The 25,635-nt window shown below is 50.0% G+C and overlaps 1 protein-coding gene across 1 annotated transcript in view; it reads right to left on the minus strand.

The window, feature by feature from the left end:
• The window catches only part of CLSTN2 (calsyntenin 2), a 411,318-nt gene that overhangs the window by 84,968 nt on the left and 300,715 nt on the right, over window positions 1–25,635 (minus strand). The window contains exons 3-4 of the mRNA XM_040964996.1: window positions 10,631–10,826; window positions 9,996–10,204 (exon numbers count right to left, since the gene is read on the minus strand). Of these exons, the coding sequence (XP_040820930.1) occupies window positions 9,996–10,204; window positions 10,631–10,826 (405 nt within the window). The remainder of the gene's footprint in view (window positions 1–9,995; window positions 10,205–10,630; window positions 10,827–25,635) is intronic.

The raw sequence follows: 25,635 nt of genomic DNA on the forward strand, positions 1-25,635 counted from the left end.
CAGGGAGGGTGATCTTCTCTGTCAGCGTAAGGTGTGGGCCATGAGGGCTGAGGATGGAGGGAGGACAAGGAAGCTGCCGAGAACGAGAACAGTCCTTTGCTCTTGCAGCTCTGCACCGGGTCCACGGACTGAAGGCAGACTTCAGATTAGCAAAGTCAGTCCCCAATCTCCGAATGGAAACAGATTTAATGTATCTCTGGCTTTGTAGATGGTGTTCAAATCTCATTTCCCTATAAATATTGGCCTCAGCCTTGCTACTGAGGGCTTTCCCTGGCATGCAATCGTTCCGTTGGGGGCTGGAAAGGCTTCCCATAGCTCCGGGCAACACACTCGTGTGGCTGTGGTCAGTACAAGGAAGAATGCTGTTCAACTTTGAGAAGTGTGTTTCCACAACAACAAATTGAATTTTGGGCAGAAAGTTTTTTTTCTTTCTTTCTTTAAAGTTAAATGGCTCCCAAAAGATACACCTCCTGAAAAAGGAAGGCTCAGGGTTTACAATCCATGTGACTCTTACGTGGGCCAAACACTACAGATTGAGGTAGAAAAATAAACACTTAAGCTGAATCCTTGGCTCAGTTTGTTAGAGCTCCACTTTTGTAATAAGTCCTAATGAAACTGACTAAAGAACTATTTTCCCTTCACCGCAATCTGCAATTTCACGCGTGTGAAAACGGGGTCCGAAGCTCAGAATTGTGACCAAAGAGAAAAGTACGCTCCGTGACCAATTGGTGCGCTGGTGGTGGAAGTGGGGTCATATTTGGCTAAGACTCATTTTCAAAAACCCGTGAAAGCCCTGGAAAAGTTACTCAGGATGTGCGGTTACAGTGTGTGTGTGTGTGCGTGTTTTGGGCCCAACGTGATAGCCTAGTGCTTAAAGTCCTCGCCAGGATCCTATATGAGCTCCGGTTCGTGCCCCGGCTGCTCCACTTCCCATCCAGCTCCCTGCCTGTGGCCTGGGAAAGCAGTTGACAATGGCTAAAAGCCTTGGGATCCTGCACCCACGTGCGAGACCCAGAAGAAGCTCCTGGCTCCTGGATTCAGATTGCTTCAGTTCAGGCTGTTGTGGCCACTTGAGGAGTGAGTCAGTGGACAGAAGATTTTTCTGTTTCTTCTTTTCTCTGTAAATCTGCCTTTCTAGTTAAATAATAAATAAATCTTTTTAAAAAATCCATGTGTTTGGACCCGGTGCGATGGCGCAGTGGTTAAGGTCCTTGCCTTGCACGCCCGGGATCCCATATGGGCGCCAGTTCTATCCCGGCAGCCTCGCTTCCCTTCCAGCTCCCTGCCTGTGGCCCGGGAAAGCAGCAGAGGACGGCCCAAAGCTTTGGGACCTGCACCCGCGTGGGAGACCCAGAAAAGGCTCCTGGCTTCGGATCGGCATAGCATCGACCGTTGTGCTCACTTGGGAAGTGAATCATCGGACGGAAGATCTTCCTCTCTGTCTCTCCTCTCTGTATATCTGCGTTTCCAATAAAAAAATAATAATAAAAATAAATCTTTTAAAAAATCCATGTGTTTAAAAATATTATTTATATGTAAGACTATAGAGAGAAGAAAGAAGAGAGAGAAAGAAGAAATTGAGACAGAGAAGGAGAGAGATGTTCCATCCGCTGCTTCAGTCTGCAAGTACGGCCAGGGACAGGCCGGGTGGGAACCAGGAGCCAGAAGCTTCATTTGGATCCCCCAGGGGGGTCAAGCTCTTGAGCTATCCACCACTACATTTCCCAAGCCATTAGCACAAGCTGGATGGGAAGTGACGCAGCCGGGACACAACGCCTCACTATGTCAACAGTGCCGCCCCTACAGCTGTGTTTTTTCCCTTGCACATTTGGCCCATCTTTCACGACCATGAGTTCATAGTTAACCAAGATAAGCCCTGGGCAGTGAGATCATGTCTCCATTTCCAAATAAACTTAGAAAGCTCACCTTGAAAAGGATCAGTGTGTGTCTTACACGTCAACGTAGGTGTTCTTTAAAACTCAGAGTAGGAGATGAGCACACTGCCTGGCACTCTCCTTCTGGCAGTTGAAACTGAAATAGCCCTTCTAGAAAGTTCCTTTGCAATACATGCCAGTTGCTTTGAAACTGCTTATTCCTTTTGGGCAATGTACTTCATCAGGAAATCGATTCCAGGGAAATGACAGACCTGCAGGCATGTGTGCGAAGATGTTCATCTACGTCTTATTTACACGTCAAAGACGGACAGGAAGGGAAGAGTGAGGCATCCATGAAGAAGATGGGCTGCTGCTCAGCAGTGAGTGGTGCTTACAAAGGGCCTCGAGGGACGAGGAACCACACACAGAGAGAGTGTGAAGTGAGGAGGGTGTGAGCCCATCCTGTTCTGGCGATGTGGAAACCTGCTGGTGGGGAGCTGGGCAGGTCACAGGTCACTGGTGTCTCCCATGCTTTCCACGTTTCCACCTTTCCCACAGGGCGTGCACTGATCTGTGACTCAGATGTGAAAATAGCACTTTCCTTGACCTTCAGTTCAAGGTGACTGTGGGGCTCACTCCAGTGAGAAGCCTCGTGGCCTGTGAAGGCAGCCTTCACGTGGACAGGGTCCAGGTGAGTCCGAGTGACCACCGCACCCTCGGAATGCTAGCAGGTGTCACTGCGCTGTCACAGACAGGGTCCAGGGGTGTCTGAGTGACCACCGCACCCTCGGAATGCTAGCAGGTGTCACTGTGCTGTCACAGACAGGGTCCAGGGGACGCTCAGTGACCACCACACCCTCGGAATGCTAGCAGGTGTCACTGCGCCATCAACAGATCTGCTGCCCCTCTGCTGTCATTCCCAGCATGACTGAGTGGTTGGCTTGTGCTGGGTGCTCTGAGGACTGTGCTGGTTCTATACGAAAATCACACAAACACACACACGTACTGGATGCAGGGCTAAGACACACTTTGTGTTCCTTTCACTTTTATGCAAGTACAATTCATGAATAAATTTATATAAAGTACACAATGGGTACTTTTGCTGCTTCTGTGTTATGAAATGACAGCCATAACGTGTGAATTAGCTCACATGACTGCCTCTCTGTGTGCATGTATGTATGGGCGACGTGTGTAACGTAACGTGTTCTCAGTGATTCAAACGTACACCACCATGTTGTCGATGAGTCTCCAGCCCTCGGCCCCTTCCATAGTTGAAGGCTCTACGCTTTGAGCAACAGCACGCCTGTGTCCCTGTGTCCCTGCTCTGCCGACCTGGGAGCCGTCATTCCTCTCAGTGACTGAGTGAGACGACACGGTTATTCTGTGTGTGGGTTGTGTTGCTTAGCACAGTGCCCATCAAATCTACAAGCATTGTTGCTGGACCAGTGCCAAGGAACCTTTATCCTTTGCTCTCTTTTAGGAGTTCAACAGTTTCAAGTCTCTAAGTGTTTATTCTGTTTTGAATTGATTTTTTGTGTCTGGTATAAGAGGATAAATTTCATGTTTGTTTTTTTCCTCTTGGATACAATTTCTAGCCTCATTTACTGATGATCTGTCTTTCCCTGCATTGGTAGCACTGTAGAAAAGTGGCTAACAGCGTGGATTTATTCTGAGTTCTCTAGTCTGTTTCACTGATCTACATGGGTGCTTTCATACCAGCGCCATACAGTTTTGATGACCTCAGCCTTGTAGTATAGTTTTAAATCAGGAAGTGCAATGCCTTCTGCTTTGTTCTTCTTGCTCAGATCACTGGGATCTTTGTAGCACCACACAACTTCACGCTTCTTTCCTGTTACGGCGACAGTTGTTGAAGATATCCAGCCAGACCCAACTGCGCCCACCCGAGCGGCACTGGCGTCTACCCTTCAGGTGCCTGCGTGGTCCCCAAGCCTTGTGAGCCTGGAATGCCGCCCAGGAGTGCTACTGTGTCCTTAGCAAGTCCGGGTGCCTTCTGATTGGCCACGGGACACCTCTGCCCATAAACGGCAGCCTGCATGCCCTAGGCTGCCTGAGCTCTCGCCCTTCTGTCCACAAGTCTCCCCGTTAAGCTGCATTTCGGTCTAGGCTTGTTCTATTGTGTGTTGATGTTTTCTAACTCATTTTCTCTATGGCTACTCTATCCCTTGTTAAAAAATACTCATCTTTGGGCCTGGCGCTGTAGCCTGGTGGATAAAGTCCTCTCCTTGCACATGCTGGGATCCCATAAGGGTGCCGGTTTGTGTCCCGGTGGTCCCACTTCCATCCAGCTCCCTGCTGATGGCCTGAAAAGGCAGTCGAGGATGGCTCAAAGCCTTGGGACTCTGCACCCGTATGAATGACCTGGAGGAAGCTCCTGACTCCTGGCTTCAGATTGGTGCAACTCCGGCCATTCACTGGATGGAAGATCTTCCTCTCTGCCTCTCCTCCTCTCCAATACAAATAAAATAAATAAATCTTTAAAAAAATAGTCACCTACGATTGTACTGTCATCTATTTCTTCCTTCAGGTCTTTTAGCCGTTGCCTTGTATATTTAGGTGTTCCAGTGCTGAGTACATGCACATTTAAAACCATCCCAATCTCCTGATGAATCGGCTCCTTTATTATTAATAAGGGCCGTTTGTCTCTTGCTTGAGCTTGTTGCTTCAAATCTATTGTACGTGATTATGTCAGCCACCCTCGCTCTCTTCTGATTTCCACCCCTTCCCTTACAGTGAATGTGGGACCTAAAGGGTCACGGGCATCCCTAAACCCATCATGTCGCTGGGTCTGTCTCAGGGCGATGCTGCTTTACGAGCTGTTAGCTCACCGTCTTGGGGACCCCTTGTCCCCTGCTTTCTCACACGCCGTCTTGCTTTGTGTCAGTACCGCCTGTCCTGCTTAGATCATCTCGTATTGATCGTTTGGCAGTCTACTGCAGGGTTTGCTGTGTGGTTACACTGACACTTACATAAAATGCCTTACCGTTATACCAGCCTAACTTAGGCCGAAGGCAACTTGAAGCACACGTAAGTTTTTGTATTTTATTCCCTGTATTTTATCTCCTGGATGGCATGGTGCGTAAGCTCGCTGGAGGGCACTGTAGATTAGGGTTAGGCATTTTGGTTATATCCTTTCTTAATATTTTCATCTGTTAACCTTTAAATTAGTTACAAGTGGCCAACGTAGAACCAGTGCAGTGTTGTTCTCAGTGTGTCTCTGTGCTGCCTTTCAGTAGTAACTGTCGCGCTCTCAAGTCTTCACGTCACTCTCATCCGGCTTGCGTCTCAGGGAACTCCCTTAGCGTTTCTGTAACTCGGCTCTAGAGGTGACACACTCCCTTCGCTGGTGCTCCTGGGACCGTTTCCACACCGTTTTCATTTCAAAGCACTGTGCCAGGCACACACTCCTGCTCGCCCGTTCTTTTCAGCGCTGCCAGCATGTTAGCCATTCTCCCTGGCTTGCGGTGCCTCTCCTTCCACTGACAGGCTTCTTGATATTCCTTTGTAAATAATGGGCTTCTGATCTCTGTGTTGATTTCCGAGTTAATCATAATATATCTATTGGCTGAATCTGATTGGAGGTATTTGAGTTTTGTGCACTTGAATGTCCATATATCATTCCAAATACGGAGGCTTTCAGCCATATTTAACTGAACATCCTAATCCTGTCACTCTCTCATCTCCCCCTAAATCTGCTTGATGATAAGTTCATAACCCCGAGACACCTCCTGCTCACCGTTCTTTTCTCTCTTCGGACCCCACATGCGTCCTCTGTTGCTAAGTTCCTTGATCTGTGTGCTGCTGACATACTCCACTGCACTTTCCACTTCAGTCAATCCAGTCTTCAGCTTCAAACTTTCTGCTTTGTTTTTTTTCATATGGATTCTTTGTGTTGAACTTACAGTTTCCTTGCATTATTTGTTAATTTTTTTAAAAAAGATTTATTTTATTTTTATTGGAAACAGAGATATAGAGAGGAGGAGAAAAAGAGAGGATCTTCCATCCGCTGATTCACTCCCCCAAGTGGCCACAGTAGCCAGAGCTGAGCTGATCCAAAGCCAGGAGCCTCTCCTGGGTCTCCCACGTGGGTGCACGGTCCCAAGGCTTTGAGCCTTCCTCAGCTGCTTTCCCAGGCCACGAGCAGGAAGCTAGATAGGAAGCAGTGCTGCCAGGATTAGAACCAGTGCCCATATGGGATCCCAGCACATACAAGGTGAGGACTTTAGCTACCAGGCTACAGTGCTGGGACCTATTGTTAATTTTTAGATCTGCATTGTCTGACAGCTCACTGAATTTCTTATGAAGCAATTAATTTGAATTCCTTGTCAAGAAATTTGTGGCCTTCCAATGCTTTGGAATTTTGCTGTTAGAATTTCATCATGTCCGTCTCTTCACGACCCAGTGGCTGTTTGGGTTGTCTGAGCACTAACGTAGCGGTCATCTCTTCTAGACCTGATGGACTGGCTTCATGAGCGAAACATGTTCACCTGTTTCAGATGGAAAAGGAGGCTGGAGGACACCGTGGAGAAGGGTGTGACTCCTGGTTCAGGTGGCTGAGGTCTGCAATCGTGGTAACATGTAGTCCTTGGTGTGACAGGAGCCAGGAAAGGCCTGTGACAGCTGAGGGGCTGTGTCTCTACTGTCACCATTACTGTCGCCCAGGTCTAATGGTGAACCACTGGTGCAGGACACTGGAGAGGCTTTGGTTCATGGTCTGTGTGCACTTGGTGGCCATCATATGGTGGTGCTGAGGGCTGGGGGAGAGCCAACTGCAGGTGTAGTGGGGGCTGGCGGTGTGTGCATACATGGCTACAGGAACCAAGGCTACATCCATGTACATGCACAGCTGTAGGGGCCAACTCAGGCTGGCAACGGGCACACATGTGGCTTTGTGGGTGTGGCAGTGGGGCCACACCATGGTGGTAAGGTCAGATGGTGGGTAGCGATGACTGTGCTCACACTTGCAGCTGTGGAGGTGGTTGGTGCTGTGCAAGTGTGCAGCTGCAGCAGCCAGCTGTGAGTGCACAAGACAACGGGTGCTCAACATGAGACCTGCAGGTTCCATGCACACGCACAACTACAGGGACGCAAACTGCCAGACTGGATGCACATGACGTCAGCGGCCAACGTCAGGGGCCAACATGGCTGGAGGACACCTGGGCATGGTCGCCAGCATAGCAGTGAGGCCCAGGGAGAGAGCTGGGCTTGGCGACTTGCATAAGTGGGGCCTAGGTAGGTGAAAGGGGAACAGGTTCCTGGGGAATGAGTGTCCTGAACTGCTGGGATGGTTCCTGGTTGAACCAAGTTGCGTTTCCAGTTCAAGAGAGGTCAGCCTAAACTCTACACCATGTTTTCTGCCCTCCCCACCCTGCTGTATCTCTTCCTTCTTCTAAAACCAAATACTTTAGCAGAGCAATGTACCTGAAGCCATGGGGTGAGAGAGAGCCCTGGACCCAAAGCCGTGGGGTGAGAGAGAGCCTTGGACCCAAAGCCGTGGGGTGAGAGAGAGCCCTTGGACCCAAAGCTGTGGGTAACAGCCTCAGTGAGTGGGCCCTGAGCTTTCCCTGATGTGGATGCAAAGACCTTGAAGGAGCTGGGAAGGTCGCCAGGGGTAGTGATGGATTGGGGCCAGCTGGGAAGCTCATTAGAATGGGAGCTGCCTCTGTGTCTGCCCCAGGTCCTGCTTCATTACTTGGAGAAGTGCTTTTGGAAAACCTCACTGTTGGGGGGCCCGTGCTCTCTGGGTGTGCCCACTCTGCTCTTCATCTTCTGTTGTAAACCAAAGTTGGAGGCAGAGGCCTGGCAAAGGCCCATTACTCACTTTTAATGAGACAGCCAGGGAAATAAATTGGCATATGTTAGGGAAATGCCTCATCAAGGTGAGTGATTAGCTCCGTGATGGGGCAGTGTACCCTCTGATGGAAGAATTAGCATCTCGTCCCTCACTGGGCTGTGGCTTTCCAGAGCAAGGGCAGGAAGCCAAAGGAAGCTGGACCGCTCGTGGTAGATACTTCCACTTGTCTAGTTCCGCTCTGGCACTCCACCACTTCCAAAGCTTTCAGGGGAACAGAAACTCAGAGCGGAAAAGTGCAAGGTAATGCTATGGGATGAGGTGTGTGTGTCAGTGTGTGCTGGGACAGGCTGGCTTTGCATGGGGCTGAAGCTGCAGCCGTGGACGAGGTGTCAGGAATTAGCTCTGATCAATCCTACTAATGGAAGTGACCTTCCTTCTAATCCTGAGCCAAATTTTAATTAGATTCCAGTATCTCCTCCTTTACTTTCATTTTTAATAGGATTTCTATTTTTACTTAAAAGGCAAAGAGACAGAGGAAGAGGCAAAGGTGGAGGGGAGTAGAGGTTGGGGGGGGGGACAGAGAGAGAGAGAGAGAGAGAGAGAGAGAGAGAGAGAGAGAGACACTTCTTTCTGCTGGTTCACTACCCTAAAGGGCTGAAACAGTCAGAGCTGGCTGGGTCCAAGCCAAGAACCAGTGGTTCCACCCATGTCTCCCACATGAACTGCAGGGCTTAAGTATTTAGCCAGCCATCTGCTTCCATCCCAGGTGCATTACAAGAAAACTGGATCAGACACAGAAAAGACAAGGTTCAAACCAGAGCTCTAATACAAGGTGCCAGGATTGTGAGTAGGGGATTAAGCCCCTGGGCCTCAACAGTAGTTCTTCCACGCTGATCTGCTGGCCTGTCCAATTTCCTAATAGTCATGTCCAGGCATGTCACTGTTGTTCACACGGCTTCTAACCTGTTACAGAAAACAACTTCACTACTATCTTTTTCTCTTGTAAGTTTTAGTTCTGTTAGAGCTTGTGTTCTGGACTAAGTGTGGGTCCTGGGCCTCCATCCCTAAGGAGCCTGCTACACTTCTCAGGATATAGAGCTGTGTCACGGAGAAAGGGCTCCCCTGGCTCACCTACAGGAAGTGATATCTCTGCTGCTAACTGGAGGTTTTGCCTTTTCCATGTTGACTGCCCAGGTGTCCTGGGAGCCCATGGTGCCCATGCACACAGTGCCGCATGACACGCCGCATGTGGGCAGGCCCACATGGCCTTGGGCCATCCTCTACTCCTTTCTCAGGCCATAGCCAGAGAGCTGGATAAGAAGTGGGGCAGCCGGGATACAATCCGGCATCTGTATGGAATCCTGGTGCTTGAAGGTGGAAGATTAGCCAATTGAGCCACTGCACTGGGCCAAGTTCTATTCTACTTCTGCCCCAAGTGTCCAGTTCCACATCTAACAATACGTAATTAAAGTGGACAAACTTTAGGTTTCACAACTTCTGCTTTATTGTGCAGTAGCTAAATCTTATTTGTAACCAAGCAGGGGGTAATACACATCCACACACACTAATAATTAAGTGATATGATTCAATAAGATAAATTATCTCATAAGTCATAAAGCATATTATTTCCTAAATTATTTTAAATATACTATCCAAGTAGTGAAAGCGATAGTCAAATGAGCGGGATTGCTTGGGCCTCTGCCTGGGGCCTTGTGCTGCATTGAGTTTATGAATGGTGACGGACATGCCCATTGGCATTCTGGGATTGCTCTCAGTTCAGTCTGGTAGTAGGGTGCAGCATTTTTTCCTGCTTGATTTTCATGTTGAAATTCCCAAAAGGGACTCTGGCAAGAGCTTGGAAGCTTCGCACATGGGTCTATGCCTTGGAAGGCGTTTTGAAATCTACACCTTCAGTTAGTGTCTCTCCATCTGGCAGCAGATGCAGGCTGCAATGGTGGGGAAGGAGGTGGTGATTCATACCTACACACAGAGGAGAGGGCCCAGACTTGGCTAAGTCAGTCGCAGGACTATCAGAATGACAACTGGGAATTTTTTTACTAACAAATTAGCCATTTTGGGTGCTCAGATGTGTGGCCAGGTCCATCGAATGCTCAGTGAGGAAGGTCTGAGGTTCCTTGGGGCTGTTTGAGGCCTGCCAGGACTGCTAATCCTTTGAGGCCATCCCCGGGAGGGCAGGACTGAGCTGGGGCCAGGAGAGGTATCATCTACCAGGCAGCAGAGTCCTCCTGGCTGCCCCCTACCCGCAGCCTTGAGCTTTCACCCCTGAACTCCCCTGGAGTCACACTCACCATTTCTGTCGATGGCAAAAGGCACATCCGTTGTGACAATTTCGTAGTTGCAAATCTGGCTGTACTGAGGGGAGCAGTCCTCGTCGACAGCCTCCACCTGCAGGATGCTGTCATAGATCTTGCCCTCAGTCACAACGGCCTTGTAGGCTGGCTCCTTGAAGGCGGGGGCGAATTCGTTGACATCCTTCACCTGGATATGCACCACGGCCCTGGGAGCGCACAGGAGAAGGACGAGATGGTGGTGGGAAAGACCGAGCCTACTCCTCCCCAGGCACCTGACTCACATCCCAAGGCCAGATGAGCAAAGCAACTACGAACCAGATGGGGCAGATGCTGGCAGAGTGATCATGATTCCGTCAAGCAGAGTCCTCGCCCGCCTTCCTCTTGCTGCTGAGACGGCCCCACCCCGCGGGGCCCCCCTCTCGTTCCTGGCCTTCCCAGGCCAGCTCTCCTCTTGTCACTCACTCTCCCTCTGTGCTGGGCACCAGGGCAGTAATGACCCCCTGCAGGAAGTGACGCTGACACTCAGCCATGAAGGTGATACAGGGAGCATGCCATTAGGGTTTGCAAGGCTGGGGCCCCATGTGGAAGGAGAGAATGGAAGACACGTCCAGGAAAGCACGGCAGGCACTCACTTGTGTGACTTCTTCCAGGATGTCTCCCGAGGCCCGGCCCCGCAGTCATAGGCCTGGATGATAAACGAGTACTCCTTCTGCAGCTCGCAGTCAATGGGGCTCTTGGCACGGAGCCGGCCTTCGCCAGACGTCCTGTTGAGCACCACGGCCTCAAAGGGCAGCTCCTGACCGTGGATCTTGAATGCACAGATTTCCCCTGTAGAGGGATGGGAGACAAGGTGGGCTTGTGAGAACAACACGATGAGACACAGGGTGGGCTTGTGAGAACACCATGATGAGACACAGGGTGGGCTCGTGGAACACCACGACAGGAGACATAGGATGGCCTTGGGAGAACACCACGACAGGAGACACAGCCTGGTGCCTGATGGACTCAATGTGCCCCTAGAGTTGCCTCCATGCACACAGAGCTATCAGACCTTGAGGGCTGCCGGAGGTCCAGACCACCACGCTCATCTCATGGTTGGGGAAGTGGATGCATTTCCTGCATGGACATATCACCCACCATGTGAATATGTGGAAACACAGGCATGCATTCTAGTGCCTTGCGAACTGCCTGATTCTTCCCGTTTCCCCAGCCTGAGATTAAGGACTGTGACTGTGGTCCAAAGTCAGATGGTGGCAGAGGAAAGGGGAGAAATCAGATTCAAGAGTCTTTTCAGCCGGACGGCAGCCTCCTTATCTGAGCGTGCACTCCATGGCCGACAGCATCTGTATCCCCAGGAGTTCATCAGGAACAGAGTCCTGGTCCCATCCTGACCACCTGGATGCCGAGGTGACGCACAAGTGGGAACAGCACCGTTCTTTCTCCTTCCTCACGGTGCAAACACCCACTGATTTGTGACCAGACCCCCATCCCCACCCTCCTTAGGCGCCACTCACACCCCCATCCCCAGGGCTGTGGCTTTCTCCCTGGAGACAGCGGAGGGAGTCTGTGTTAGACTAGAGTCCCAGGGGAGCTGGACAAGCTCAGAGAGCTGAGCATATTGTGAAACTTGGCTGGGGAGTGTTGGTTCTGTTTCTCTGCACTAACATGATAAAGACCTAAGGAACTTTTTTTTTTTTTTCTTTTCCTCAAGTGATGGCTGTTTAATTCTTCAACCTGACTGCCAGCAAGCTCTGTGATAGGTGCTCTGGGAAGGGCTGCGACTTGGAGACCTGTCTTGCAGCTGTACTGAGAGCGCTCACAGTAGACTTACTAGCAGAGAATGTATCAACGTCTGGAAAGACTGTTCCTGGCGTCCAGGCTGTGTGAGTGGCAGATGGTCAGTTACAGGCTCCTGGAGAGCCGAGACCTGGATTCACGTGCCAGGTCTGCATTTAGTAACCGCTCAGCTTAAAAAACCAAGTCATGCTGCCTCTCTGGTCCTTACCTGTGTCACCTGGAAGTTATGCCAGGATGGATGGTGCAGGGGAGGGTATGTACCACAGTCGTGCAAGCCTGAGCTGACGCTGCCCGCACTCATCCAGGGTGACCATCTAAGGAGGCCTTTCCCACAGAGTAACCCAACACCTGGCTGCCTCTGCCTGCTGCTGGCCTTGCCCATCTGTCCTAAGAATGGACCCTGCGCAGGGATAGCATGCTGCTCTGGGCAAGCCAGGTGATCTCATTTAACCTTCACAAAGCCCCCGCAGAGCAGGTATTTTATCCGGATTTGTACAAATTAAAGCAGAGAAAGCAGAATGAGAAGGATTAGAGCTATCGCTCAGGGTCACAGAGCTGGGCCTGGGTACAAAACGTAGCCTGGCCAGCTTCCTTCCACCCACCACCTCTCAACAGCCCCTAGTTCCTGCCCACTCTCTGAGCCTTACTGCCAGGAACAGTCCACAGTCTCATTCATGTCTCACTCAAGAGAGAAATTCCCACTTTACAACCAGGAAGCAGGTGCTGCCCTCCCGAACATGGTGTTTTCTAAGCTGTTGGATCAGTGTCACTCTTACCTTCAGGTTTCTGGCTGCTCATTATCTCTTCCACCCTCCATTTCATTATCTTCCCCCTTCCCTGGCTGTGTGGAATAACAGACAGGCTGTGGACCAGGCTCCATAAGGAAGGCCGGCTCCCCTTGGCTGCTGCTGCTCAGTCACTTGGCGTTTCTGCCCTGTCCATTCTAATTCAACTGATCCTCAAAGTTACTCTGGCTCTGAGTTAGCCGAGGTCGAACAGACAAACTTCTAAAGTGCCTGCCTTGTGATTCTGTCCTAAGATCAATGCCAATATGAGAACATTGCCAACAAATGCGCACAGGCTGCTTCTGGAACATTCTCTGGGGTGTGCCGCTACCACCAAGACTCTACGGCTAAGATCTGAAGAATCAAATTAAACCCCAAATCGATGAGGGTAATTTTCTGTTAGAAACATTGGATCACAACTAAAGTAGTACCCAAGACTCAGACATTCTTAAGAAGAAAGGAGCGGACAGAGGGAAAAGAGGAAGGGGAGCAGAGACATGGGGGGAGGGGACAAGATGCAGTGACCCTCTGGAAGACAATTTCTCTCTCGCTGAACTCAGCTGAGGTCGACTGTGTGGGGCCTGGAGAGACCAAGACAGACACCGGGGTCCCTGGGAGCGTAAGAACGCTTGTTGGAAAGTGCAGTGTCAAAACATATGCATAACATTCAGCCTCCAAATCACACACTGACGATGTTAGGAGGCGCAGGCTGAAGGCATCGTGGCGGCTAGAGGGCAGAAACCGAAGAGCACGTGGGTTGGTTAGGGCCACGAGGGCCGAGCCCTGTGATTAGGTTCTTAAGTTAAGGTAGCCAGGTACGTGTGGCAGAGGTGCCAAACCAAAGAAAATGGGAATTTCTGTGCAAGGGGGTAAGTTGTTCTACAGCTGAAGTGTTGATTCTGCTCAGTAACCCTGAGAGACGGGTTCCAATCCTCTCCCAGGAGAGGGGGCAGCTCAGGGGACTCTTCCCTGGGCATATTGTGCTGAAGTCCTAGGAAGATTTTTGGGAGCGCCCCATCCACAGAACACTCTACCTAGGATTTTTCCAGAAGGAAGAGGACAGGAGAAATGGGAAGATCTATTCTCACACCCATTAAAATCTCCATTCTGGTGCTTCCCTGAGATGGCCATCTGGCCTGCCCACTGTGTCCTCTTCATTGAGCTGGGCTGGCAGGCTGACCTCTGCTCTGTCTCCTGTCTGAGAATGCCTGAGCAGCAGTGTGCACCAACACGTGTGGCTCCTCAGAAGAGAGCGCACACACAGACAGACGTATGATGCTCTGTGTCTCTCTGTGTCCCTGCCAGTACAAACATCAACCCTGTGTGTTGAAAAGCAACACCTACTTGATCGCGGACACGGTGGGGCTCCAGAACTCTAAGCCAAAGTAACCCTCTTTCTTTTATAAAGTGAGCTGCCTTGGCTATTTCCTTAGGGCGACAAAAAGCTGCCTAATATGAATCCTTTGTCGTCAAATACCCCACACCCACCAGAAAAGACAAGGAAACAAACAGCCAACTGCTCCCTTCATGTCACCATCTCAGACACAGGATGTAGGCACGTTAGGACCAAGTCTAGAGTTCTTTCACCTTCACCTCTTCACCCCGCACCTGTGCTCAGGTTGCAAACACATTCATTTGCCATCTGTGTAAATGTGAATTTGAATGGTGGATATTCGTCAGAGATGACCCGCCTGACCCGTGGAGCGATGCTAAACAAAGGCAGGCTGTCCCTGGGCAAGCAGCTCTCACGGGCCAAAGAAGCAAGCGAATTGCAATCCAAGTGGATCGGGGGTTGGGGTGCTTGCTGTGAGGGCAGCTACCACGTGCTTCAAGGTCAGGATCCCAGGAGGCAGAGTAGGTGGCCTTGCCTAGGGCTGTGATGGCCAGGCTGCCATGCCAAAGGACCAGTTTGGAAGCTCCAGAAGAGGGAGCAGGGGTAAAGGCAGAGGAGAATGGGGAGCCCAAGGACTGCAGGCCCAGAGGTCGGGAGGGAGACTGTGTGACACTCGAGGCAGCTGCACCCCGGCCCGCACAGCACCCGGGGGTGAGTGTCTACACTGGGTCTCTCCCAGCCCCGGCTCTCCTTGGGGAGCAGAGACTGTGGAGCCTGAGAGAATGTTGTCTGTCCAAGGCCACTGTGATGGAATGGAGAGCATCCAGGACTGGAATCCAGGCCTTTGGGATCTAAGGTTGGCACCCTCTTTGTCCTCTCAGTTGGGCAGCCGGTGCTGGGACCCCCTCAAGGGGCTCTACAAAGCCCTTGAACAGTGGCGTGCAGCTTGCTTTGGCTTGGTGCTGATGCTCACACCAAGGACGCAGGCACAGTGGCAAATGAGAGCACTGGTGTCTTTGCGCATCATTCCCACAGGTGGCAAGAAGGCAGTGCCACTTCAGGGTGATGGCACTCTGCCCTTTTCCTCCCATCTTGGGTAGGAAGGAAGGCAGTGAGGGTGCGCCCAGCTGCCAAATGACAACAGCACCGGGCACGGGGGATGGGCACGGGGGATGGCCACTGGAGACACCTGAGAAACCCCAGTGTGGAGAACGTTCCAGGGTACTGCTTGAGCATTTTTGGTAGCTCTGAGACATTAAAAATAAGAAAACGGAATTATCAGAGCTCTTCATTTATCCAGATCTCCTGAGAGACATACCCGAGAAGAGGGCGCCTTGTGCAGTAACCGAAGGGGTCCCTTGCCCTTTACTGGTGTTCAGTCTCCCGATTCGGTTCCTAACACTAAAGACAACGCTGTTTCCAAATGGAAGTCCATTTGGCATTCTTCTGGTGGTTCTGTGACATTTCGCTCCATTAATGACTGCTCAGATGGCACTGTTAAAGGATACAAAATTATCTAATAACACTGGAGATTAAAATAATAGTACCTCTCAGTTGCTTATAAAAATCCACATGTATGTCTAAAAGATGGTTCTTACTGATTCATTGTCATGGCAGAGGGATGGCCTTTTAGCAAGTGGGGTACAGCTGGCTATGCCCTTTGCCACTAGAATGAAGGTGCAGAATTCTGTAACTTGTTTCAAAACAAGTGAAATGGCATGATGTGAAGATTATCTTAATAATTCTGCAAAGTAATAATTATATATTGCACAAGTCATGTCAATAGTCACACGATTTTTACCCAGAATATTTCCAGATCATACAGAACGTTTCGTACAGCGCAGGCCTACAGAGCAGGAGAGGCAGAGCAACATGGAGAGGGCTCAGGAAAGGGCTCCCTCCTCCCTCTTCATGAACTCCCAGGGACTGCACTGGAAAAGCCACCCTGTACCAAAGCAACAAGCGGAAGTGGGAGGGTCCTGGAAAGTGCTAGAAACAGGTTGATCTGGAGCAAGGTTGCGATGGAGGAACCACTACCAAGGACGAGTTCTCTGGCTGCTCAGGAGCAGTGCAGCCCTACACGGCTGCACAGGGGCAGAAGCGTAAGACCTTAATGCCAGAAGGTGAGCAAGAAGTCGCCCGAGAAGAGAGCCAGGGATGGGGTGCCTGAACTGTGTTTAAGTTCAAACTACAGGAAAGCCTTTGGCCTGCTCCACGGGAGAGGTGCGGTCCACCTGAACTGACACCCCTTGCATGCATCCCGGGCGGGCAGGACCAGGTCTGCACTTGGAGTCAGCTAAGCCTGGGGTCAGCCAAAGCCAAAGCAGCAGTTGTTTGCAGATCTATGACAGTACAGATATTTCCCGACGTAAATTCGGGATGTCCAGGATAACTCGAACCTAACTTGACATAGGAAGAATCCTTTGCTAATAAGGCAGAGAAGGACAACGTCAGAGGGACACTGACATTCCACAATAACACAGGGGCTTAAACTACCCAGCCAGTAATTAATACAACAAAATAAAACACAACCCATAAAGTCGTATCTAGACCAGACCCCGAGCCCTCCGGCCTGATGTGTGCAGACACTGATTGACCTGCAGCCCAGCGTAGTCTCACATGGCAGGCTGATGAAGACCACGGCCGGCCCCAAACCAGCCCCAATCTTCTCACAAGACTGAAAACACACAGAATGCAGCCTGCGGCCAAAAGGAGAGTAAATCAGAAATCAACAACATTTAACAATAAAGTATCTACAGAAATACCAGGTATTTAGAAACTAAATAATACATGTTTATGAGAATCAAAGACAAAATGATGAAGGGAATTAAAAAATAACGGGAACTGAAGATAATGCAAAGCCCAGTGAAGGATGAGGTTGACTTTGTGTTTAGGGAGAAATACACAGCTGTAAAAGTAGGAGTATATGTTATGAAGGAAAAGCAAAGTGGTGGCATAGTGTGCTAAGCCACCGCCTGCAATGCCAACATCCCATTTGAGTCCTAAGCTACTCCGCTTCTGATCTTGGCCCCTGCCAATGACCTGGGAAAGCAGAAGATTGCCTAAGTGTTTGGAACCCTGTATCCACATGGAATAGCAGGAAGAAGCTCCTGGATTCTGGTTCCTGGCTTCAGCCCAGCCAAGACAAGATGGTCACTGTGGTCCTCTGGGAAGTGAACCAGAAGATGGAAGATCTCTCTCTCTCTCTTTCGCTCTTTCCTTCTCTCTCTGTAACTCTGCCTTTCAAATAAAGAATAAACAAATAAATCTCTTTAAAAATAGAGGAAGTGATACACTCAAACCCTTTCAGCTCCTTTTAAGAGGCTAGTATTTGCCTAGTACCAAAGAGGATGTTACAAGACATTACAAGAAAATCAAATGCCTCTGTTTGTTATGATCAAAAACCCAAAAATCTATTAAAGAAAATCAAAGATTTAATCCAAAACCATAAAAGGAATCATGGCTACATAGGATTTACCCTAGGAATGCAACGTTTCATCCATGCAACTCACTATGTTGACCGGGATAAAGTCTGGGTGACACGATTTGCACAGGTACAAAGCAATGGGATATTCCATCTTGCCTCCCTGAGATCTGGGTGGGCGAGATGCCCGCTCTCCCCACTGCACAGTTCTTGAATGCTTGCTCTGAGCCTGGTCCTGTGCCACTGCAGGTGAGAAGAGGAAGCAGGGAGAGGCTCAACAACTTCCCCAGTGGCACAATGGGAAAGCCTGTCAGCCATCCTCTCGGTGGCACAGCAGTCATTGTTACTCTGCAAAGCCAGAGGCGGATTAGAAGCCTTGCTGACTTTCTGCAAGGTCCCGAAGCAAAACTCCCTGCATGCGTGTGCACCAGGGACCCAGGCCAAGCCGCCCAGTTGCTGGGGGAGCCGGGGGAGAGCTGCTGCCTCATTTCCACCTCTCCACAGTCTCAGGCGCCGTGCTAGCCATCAACAGGAATACTGAAACTACCATGGAATCTGGCTCCTGGAAGCGAGTCCCATTTGCTCATTTCCTTTACTTAGAGGCAGTTAATTAAAACCCCAGCAGATATTTATTTTGCTCCTTTCACATCACCCATGATTTCTTGCCGCTGTGCTTTTACAGCACTGCAGTTTTATGACTCAATGTGGCCTATAGTGGGTTTCTTATGGTTGTGCCTCCCATTACTTTAATTTCAAGCAAGACATTAAAGGGCTGTAAGATTCCAGCATTGCCAGTGAGGTGTGAGGGGCAGGCTCAGCGTTCATCGTTAGAAAAGAGCAATACGACTGGTGACACTATAGGGAGTACACCCAGGGGCGCTGTGGGTGCCAGGGCTGGCAAAGAGCAGGAATCTCCCTGACCACAAATGGCAAACCTGAACCTGAACTCCATTCAGCTCTTCCATTGCCTCCTCGTGTCGGAGAAGGAACTGCTACAACAGAAAGTGGTCCCCATCAACATCCCCCAGAAAAAGCTATGATTTTCTTTAAGAAACACACTTTGCAATTCACTCCATAAAGTATCTAGCTATGTTTTCACAGGAAATGAATGGTGTTTGGTCCTTGCACGGTTTGAACAGCATGAGCTCAGAAAACATGGCATAATTGTCTGGCAACTTCACATCTGCTGGATGACAGCCACTCCGGTTCAGTTATAGCATCAGTGACCCAACTGGGAACAAGTCAGCAAGATTTTATATCTGGAAATTAAGGAGGAACAGAACTCCTGATCATAAGCAGGCTTTTGAAGCCTCACTACCTGGGAATCAACAGAGACAGAAAGGTCTGCACGCTGCCCAGGGAGAGATCAGGAAGCAGCCGATAGAGCCATCCACACCCTGTGTTGCCAAGAACACGAGCCATCCTACTTACTACTCTTGGTCAACCCAATAGAGAAGTCTGCCTCATACATGCCAGCAGGACTTCTAGACAAGCTTCCCATGCCAGGTTATGGGTGCTGCCCTGCGCGGAGCCTGCTCCGGCTTCCCAGCTGGCGGGCATGCTTCCTGGAACTACCTGGCCTCACCTGTTCCTTTGCCCCCTGGTACATTGTCAGTCATGTCCACACATCTCTTTTCTCCTTGGAGACCCTTGAGACCAAAGTCTGTACTTGCCTGTCTCCCTGATATTCCAACCTGGGAGAGCCCGGATTCACACAGGTGCCCAGGCGATGTTGGCTGGGTGTTCAGGAAACCATCAGCGGAGCAGGTCTAATGAGTCAAGCCACACAGGGAGTCAGAATGAATGGCCTTCATGTACCACCAGCTCCCCAAATAACTGGGACCACAGTTAAGGTACATAACTTCTCCAACCTCAATCCTCTCATTCCCCCAATGAGCATGGTGTGAGATCCCAACGCACGGGCTATGGAGAGGTCTCCATGAACAAATCAGAGCATGGAGTACTTTACATCAGGCTACTAACATCCACAGCAGCACTTTCTTGCTGAGGCTGAGATGAATGTTCTTCTGGGTCTGAATTCATAGGAGACAAGGAGCCAGGAGCACATCACTGCATGGCATCAGAAAGCTCTGAACAGGGCCATCTCTAGGACACTGCCCCTCCACTCGCTCCTAATTGCGCGGCTTGAGCTCCTGCCATAAGCCTAGTTTCATCTGTGTAGCATCTAACCCAGCTTGCTCCTGGGGCCTTGTGCTCTGAACTGTCACGATGCTCATGTGTAACACCATCCCTGAGTTTGAGGGTTGCTATATATGCCACTCTGTCCTCCCCCATTCCACTGCCAGCCTCTGGGCACGCTGTTTGCTCCTCTTGCTGCTGGCAGCTCTTCACCCATTAGACAGATGATTCAAGTGAGCCATAGAGCAACTGAATACTTTAAGTCACACCAGCATTTGCCCCCTTATTTTGGTTCTGGGACTCCTGTTATACACCTAGCTCTCTGTATAGCAAGCCCCTGAAATCAATGAGCAAGTGTGGGGTTCCTGGCTCTCATATTTCCACTCCCTGACAAGTCGCACCCATAATCCATATGTTGTGCTGGAGTTCCCGCATGTTTAGGTGGGGAACCTCAAAGGGGCAGAGGCATATTTTAAATGCTTAATTCAAATTAAGGCAAGTGTCAGGAAAATCCATATCTGAGCTGTGGGAGAGAGAAATGGCAGCTTGATCAATACGACACAAGTATTTGGACTCTTTTACTGTTCTGTCAATTCCTGGAGCTAATAAGTCAGCATCTCAGGGGACACCTTCATACTTCAAAACTAAAGTTCAGAGATTCGCTGCTTGTAGGCAGCGACTCATAGGACCAGGAGACACCCAGCCCTCCCCTTCCCTGGACACCCCTCATGAAGGCCAGGGCCGCTGAGTAGGCAGGCGAGTGGGAGAAGGGAGGGGAGCAGGTGACACCCAGCCCTCCCCCTTCCCTGGACACCCCTCATGAAGGCCAGGGCTGCTGGGTGGGCAGGCGAGTGGGAGAAGGGAGGGGAGCAGGTGACACCCAGCCCTCCCCACCCCTCCTGAAGGCCAGAGCTGCTCAGTGGGTAGCAAGTGCCTTGCATGTGGTCGGCTATTTCCTCACTGCCTGGTCATCAATACTGCTGGCCAAGACCCCACTGAAGGCATGCAGATTAAAATGTTAAATCAAGCTAAGAAGAGAAATTTGAAAATCAATTTGAGGTTCCTAAAGAAAAGGCCAAGGATGATAATTAAGACGCGTAACTCTTCAGCTGCAAATGTTTCTAATTATGGAGAAAAAGAAAACAATCATTTTCCAAGAAACTGGCTGAGACAGGAATAAAATGGCGGAGCTGAGCATGCTGTCTGGCCAGGCCCTGAGCAAGCAAGGGCAAGGCACTCCTAGGGCAGGGACAGAGTCCCCAGGGAGCCAGCCCATCGAGGGACTCACAGGCAACAACCCTCTTTGCTTTTCATGTAGTTTTTCTTCTGGCTGCCAAAAGAAAGGCAATGCAAATATAAAAGCTTGGCTGCCTCCAAGTTTACAACAAACATATCGAACGAGCTACAGATTCCCTAGGCCCTGCATGTCCAGAGCTAATGTCTTCCTAAATGTAACCCATTTCCCGCAGAGCCCAGCCTTGCTTTGACATTTCCCTGGGCTGCGTGCGGATATTTGTATCACTGGTGCTTGCTCTGTCTGTAATTTGCCTGTTGTGATTCTCATGGACCAGCGATGCTGATAGGATGCTTCATTCCCTCCACGGGCTGGTGCCAGATAAATTACAGTCTTATGATCCATCTTACTGTACGGTAAACACCCTTATGCTCTGCTTTTCCAGGCAAAACACACGTGGGCACAGTGCACCTTTTAAGCTGTCTATAAGAGGGAAGAGAGATGGATTTTCTTCTCTCCACATAGAGATTTTTTCTTGGAGAAGCCTCAGAATTTAATTCTCTAGTCTCCTAGTAGCAAAGATCACAGAATGTCATCATTTCCAGTGAACTTCAAAATCTTGTGCACACCAAGAAAATGAAATCAACTGAGCCATTTTTGTGGCTCCTCAGAATTGCCCATGCTTTCACTGGTCAGGGAGCCTACATTGCATATTTCTGCCCAAATTTGTCAGCGGTAGATTTGCTTCTTCCTCCTGGTAGGCAAATTGGCCCAGAACCTCCTTGAGAAGTTCCTCATTCAATCATCTACATCTTTTGTCATTTGTTCTCCTCTCAGCCAGGTCCTCCTCTTGCCTGGGATGTCAGCGGGCACCAGCAAGATTCTGCTGTATGTGAGACGCTGCTTAATTTCCCCTCTGTCCTCCCAGCTGACATCTCCTAAGAAGACTGGCTACTCAGGCAGTTCTTGACCAGCCTGCCTCACACAGCAAGTGAGCCCTCCAACTTTGAGCTGCCTTGCCTTCCTTCCTCCTTAGGAAATAGAAGCCCCTTTGCTACTCTCAGGAATGTGAATGGAGTATACACGAATGCTTGGCCTTAAGACTAAGAATCGCAGCCTGTGTGTTTCCTTTTGGGTTGACTTCATTTCTCCATGCAAGAGGGTTTTGCAGCAGAATTATTGCTATGTCCTGAATCGTTGTATGCTCTGCAATCCAAATGTTTAAACTGAATCCCCAGTGAATCCAATAAAGGTAGGACCAGCAGGAAGCGACCAGTCATGAGGGCAGAGCCTTTGTGAATGGGATTAATGTTCTTATAAAAGAAGCTCCAGAAAGCATAAGGAACCAGCCAGAAGCAGACACTCTGCTCCCTGGCAGAGGCCCTCACGAGAGCTCAGCCATGCTGACACCCTGATCTGTAAGAAGTAAATGTCTATTGGTTATGATACTTTGTTTTAGCCATCCAATCCTAGAATAGTCATCCTATTAACCCAAGTCCCCCAAAGAGCATCACCCACAGATACAAAAATGGTGCTGGCAGCTTTTCAACTTCCATGAAGGTGAACCAACTTCCTTGACAAACACACCGTTTCAAACACGACTCAGCTCCAAGCAGAACCTATGTCTAACTCCTACCTCAGCATTGTGAGTCTACTCATCGTCGAGGGAAAGAGCAGCCATTTCACTCATCACACCTCTACAAAATGCCCCCAGCACCTGTTGCACAGTGCCAGTCCTTGGCATAAAGTAGCCCACGGAGAATAAACCTAACATGGTCCCTTTACCTTGGGACCTGGCCTGCTGGCAGAGGTAAATATCAGGTGAATAGGCTCATGATTTAAAGATGTGAAAGCAAACTGGATCTTCCTGTGAACGGCCAGCAGATAACTTTAGGAAAGGGAAACTTGAGTAAACAGAGAGAAGAAATTAGACAAGTTGGGGAGTTGGGAGGGTACAGTATATCTATGGGGTAGAAAGAACAGCAAACGTAACAGCCCAGAGTGGGAGGGTACAGACTTCTTCTCATGGAATAGAAAAGGAATACAAACTTATTGAAAAGACCTGGGTGGCATGAAGAGTTGAGGAGGGAGGGTTATACATGTCAGGCCTTCCAGTCCAAGGCCTTACAGTCTGAATCAATGGGTCCTCAGAAGGCCTCCTGCGTTCTGGTATTCAGCAGGCCTCATGGCCAAGATGGTTGCTGTGAGGTTCTTCCAAGATGGCAAGCTGCAGTTGTCCAGTTCAGCACACCGTGAGACACCCAATCATGCCTGGCACTGTGCCTCTGCTGGGGACACCTGGCTGGCCAGCACGGCAGACCTGGACACTCTGCTCTGTGGAATCAGACCTGACAAACCCTAAACTGCATGGACAGGTGCAGAACGAGAAGTCTGACATGGACACTACATGTGTTGCACTCACAACTTCTTTTGGCCCTCTGAAGACCACAGAATATAGGTTCAGTTTGTACTTGCAAGGCGTAGAGAAGCAGGTGGCTGAAGCTCTATTTGGAATGTGTTCTTCGGGAAAAAAAATGCAGGGTGAATATCTTGCTTCAGAATGAGACAATATTTGGAAATAGGGTCTTTTCAGAAGTAAGTAAGACAAGGTGAGTTCATTACGGCAGGCCCTGAACTGGAGCCAGAGACTGACAAGAGCAAGAAGAGGATCATGTGACATCACCCAGAAGAGGGTCATCATGTGACATCACCCAGAAGAGGGTTATCATGTGACATCACCCAGAAGAGAGTCATCATGTGACATCACCCAGAAGAGGGTCATCATGTGACATCACCCAGAAGAGAGTCATCATGTGACATCACCCAGAAGAGGGTCATCATGTGACATCACCCAGAAGAGCGTGATCATGTGACTGCAGGATGCATCTCCTCATGCAGGAATGACAATACTGCCATCAATCAACACGAGTGAGAACAAACCAGGAACATGCCCCAGATCAGAAGACATGACCTGGACTTCCTCCTCAAGGCCTTCCGAACTGCGAGGCAGATGCACTCCACTTCCCAACAGCCAAGCCCATGGCCGCCCTTCCCCCAAGCTGTCCTTTAAGTCCACCAGTGCTGACATCACAGGGAAGAAGGAGGGAAGAGCAGGCAGTGGTGCACTATGATGGAGAGACTGCAGAGCTCAGAGTGTGATTGTTACAGGAAGAATGGAGCACAGACCAGAGGCAGCCAGAGGCCCAGGCAAGGGGTGCCTGGCAAGGGCTGGGCCAGCAGGGGCTGCCGAAGGTGCCAACGCAGGCTTCGACTCCAGCCACGTTTCCCCCAGAGGAAACAACGATAACACTTGCCTGTTTTTGAAACCTGGAGGTATTGCAGAGTTTTTCAAAAAAGAATTTCTCAAGTACTTTGATAAAGAGCTATAAATAAACCTGTTATCTCATGGTCATGTGCTGTTCCCTTAAGGAAAACAGACTGTTAAGCATCTCAACTTGTCCCTGGCCAGGCAGTGCTGTCCACCGGTGGGGTCCAGGTCCACCCAGCCTTGTAATAGGAGCTGATTGTGCTGACAGGCCCACGCAGTCCAGCTGCCTCTCCATGCCCAAGGTCGGCTCCACAGACCCAGTGAACTGCCCTGCTGGTGCCTGAGATCCCACCGCCGGCAACGCCTGCTTCCACAGGCTCCGTGCCACCCACACTGGTACTTCTCGGCTGCACTGTGGTTTCATTTTTCAATTTTTATTTTCTTACTTAGTAGATCAAATTTAGGATTACAAAGAGACAAGGAAAAAGAAAAACAGAATGGCAATCTTACTTCTGGGAGACAATCCACAGTAATTTTAGGCAACCTCCAATCTTCCTGTGAACTTCTTTTAAATGTAGAAATCATGCTATCTACCCAATTCCATCACCTCTATCTTCATTTCCTATTATAAGAGTGTATTTTGCTAACTCAAAGTTCCTTGCAAGCATTATTTTGATGGCTGCAAAATGCTCTACTCGGTAAATGTGGCAAATATATTTAACCTGGATCCAGAAGGTGGAAATGCTGTTTTCTTCCAATCTCACAGAGCCATAAACAGCACTGAAATGAGCAGTGACACTTCGTCTTAAGGTGTTGTTGACAAAATGATGCTGAATTACTAGGAGTGGATATGCTAGGCATGAGCGTTTTTCAGAACAACACAGCCCTCCAGGTCCCCTCCTCAGCATGACACACAGCATCCACACACTGTTCTGACATCATCCTTGCAGGAAATGCTGGGTGAGTGTACCCCTTCCTGGGCGAGGGGATGCAGCCCCAGCACGGAGCACCACGGCAGGATGGCTTCCAATCAGCTACAGAAAATCTGAGCCAGTGAGTACCCTGATTCGTGACTGACTCCTCCCTGCTCATCCCGTGGGACTGTCCGCCATGGCCCTCGGGGAGCACAGGCCTGAGCACTGGTCCAGGGAGGCTCTCCTGTTCCTTGGCCATATGGCTACATGAACCATAGGCAAGGAATCAGGGTTCCTGCCTGCCCAGCGGGACACTCTCCACCCCTGCTGACTCACACCCAGCAAGCAACCTCAGCAGGGGCCAACAGTCTCAGCCTCTGCCTTCAGCCTTTAGGGGGTCTCTCATTAGCACGGGGAGGGAGCAGTGAGCGCTACTGCCAGGGCGGTCCAGCAGCTAACCAGTGGTGACAGTCAACAACTATAGCTGAAGGCCTTCACCATGTGGCCAAGTGTGGCAGGCAGGCTGTGGCTGATGAAAGGAGGGAAGAAAACCTTGTCCCTCCAAGCATTGGTCATGCATCAAACACTGGATATGGCATTCCACGCCCATCAGCACAATGGAGCCTCTGAAAACTGTTTTCTTTCGAAATCACTTGAGAGAGAAAGAACTGGAGCTCAGAGAGGCTCTGTGCTTCACCCTTGGCCAGCAGTGACCCAGTCTGGACAGTTCATACTACTCCTGG

Source organism: Ochotona curzoniae, unplaced genomic scaffold (genome assembly GCF_017591425.1).
Source record: "Ochotona curzoniae isolate NIBS_2020 unplaced genomic scaffold, NIBS_Ocur_1.0 contig_1302, whole genome shotgun sequence".
Lineage (NCBI taxonomy): Eukaryota > Metazoa > Chordata > Mammalia > Lagomorpha > Ochotonidae > Ochotona > Ochotona curzoniae.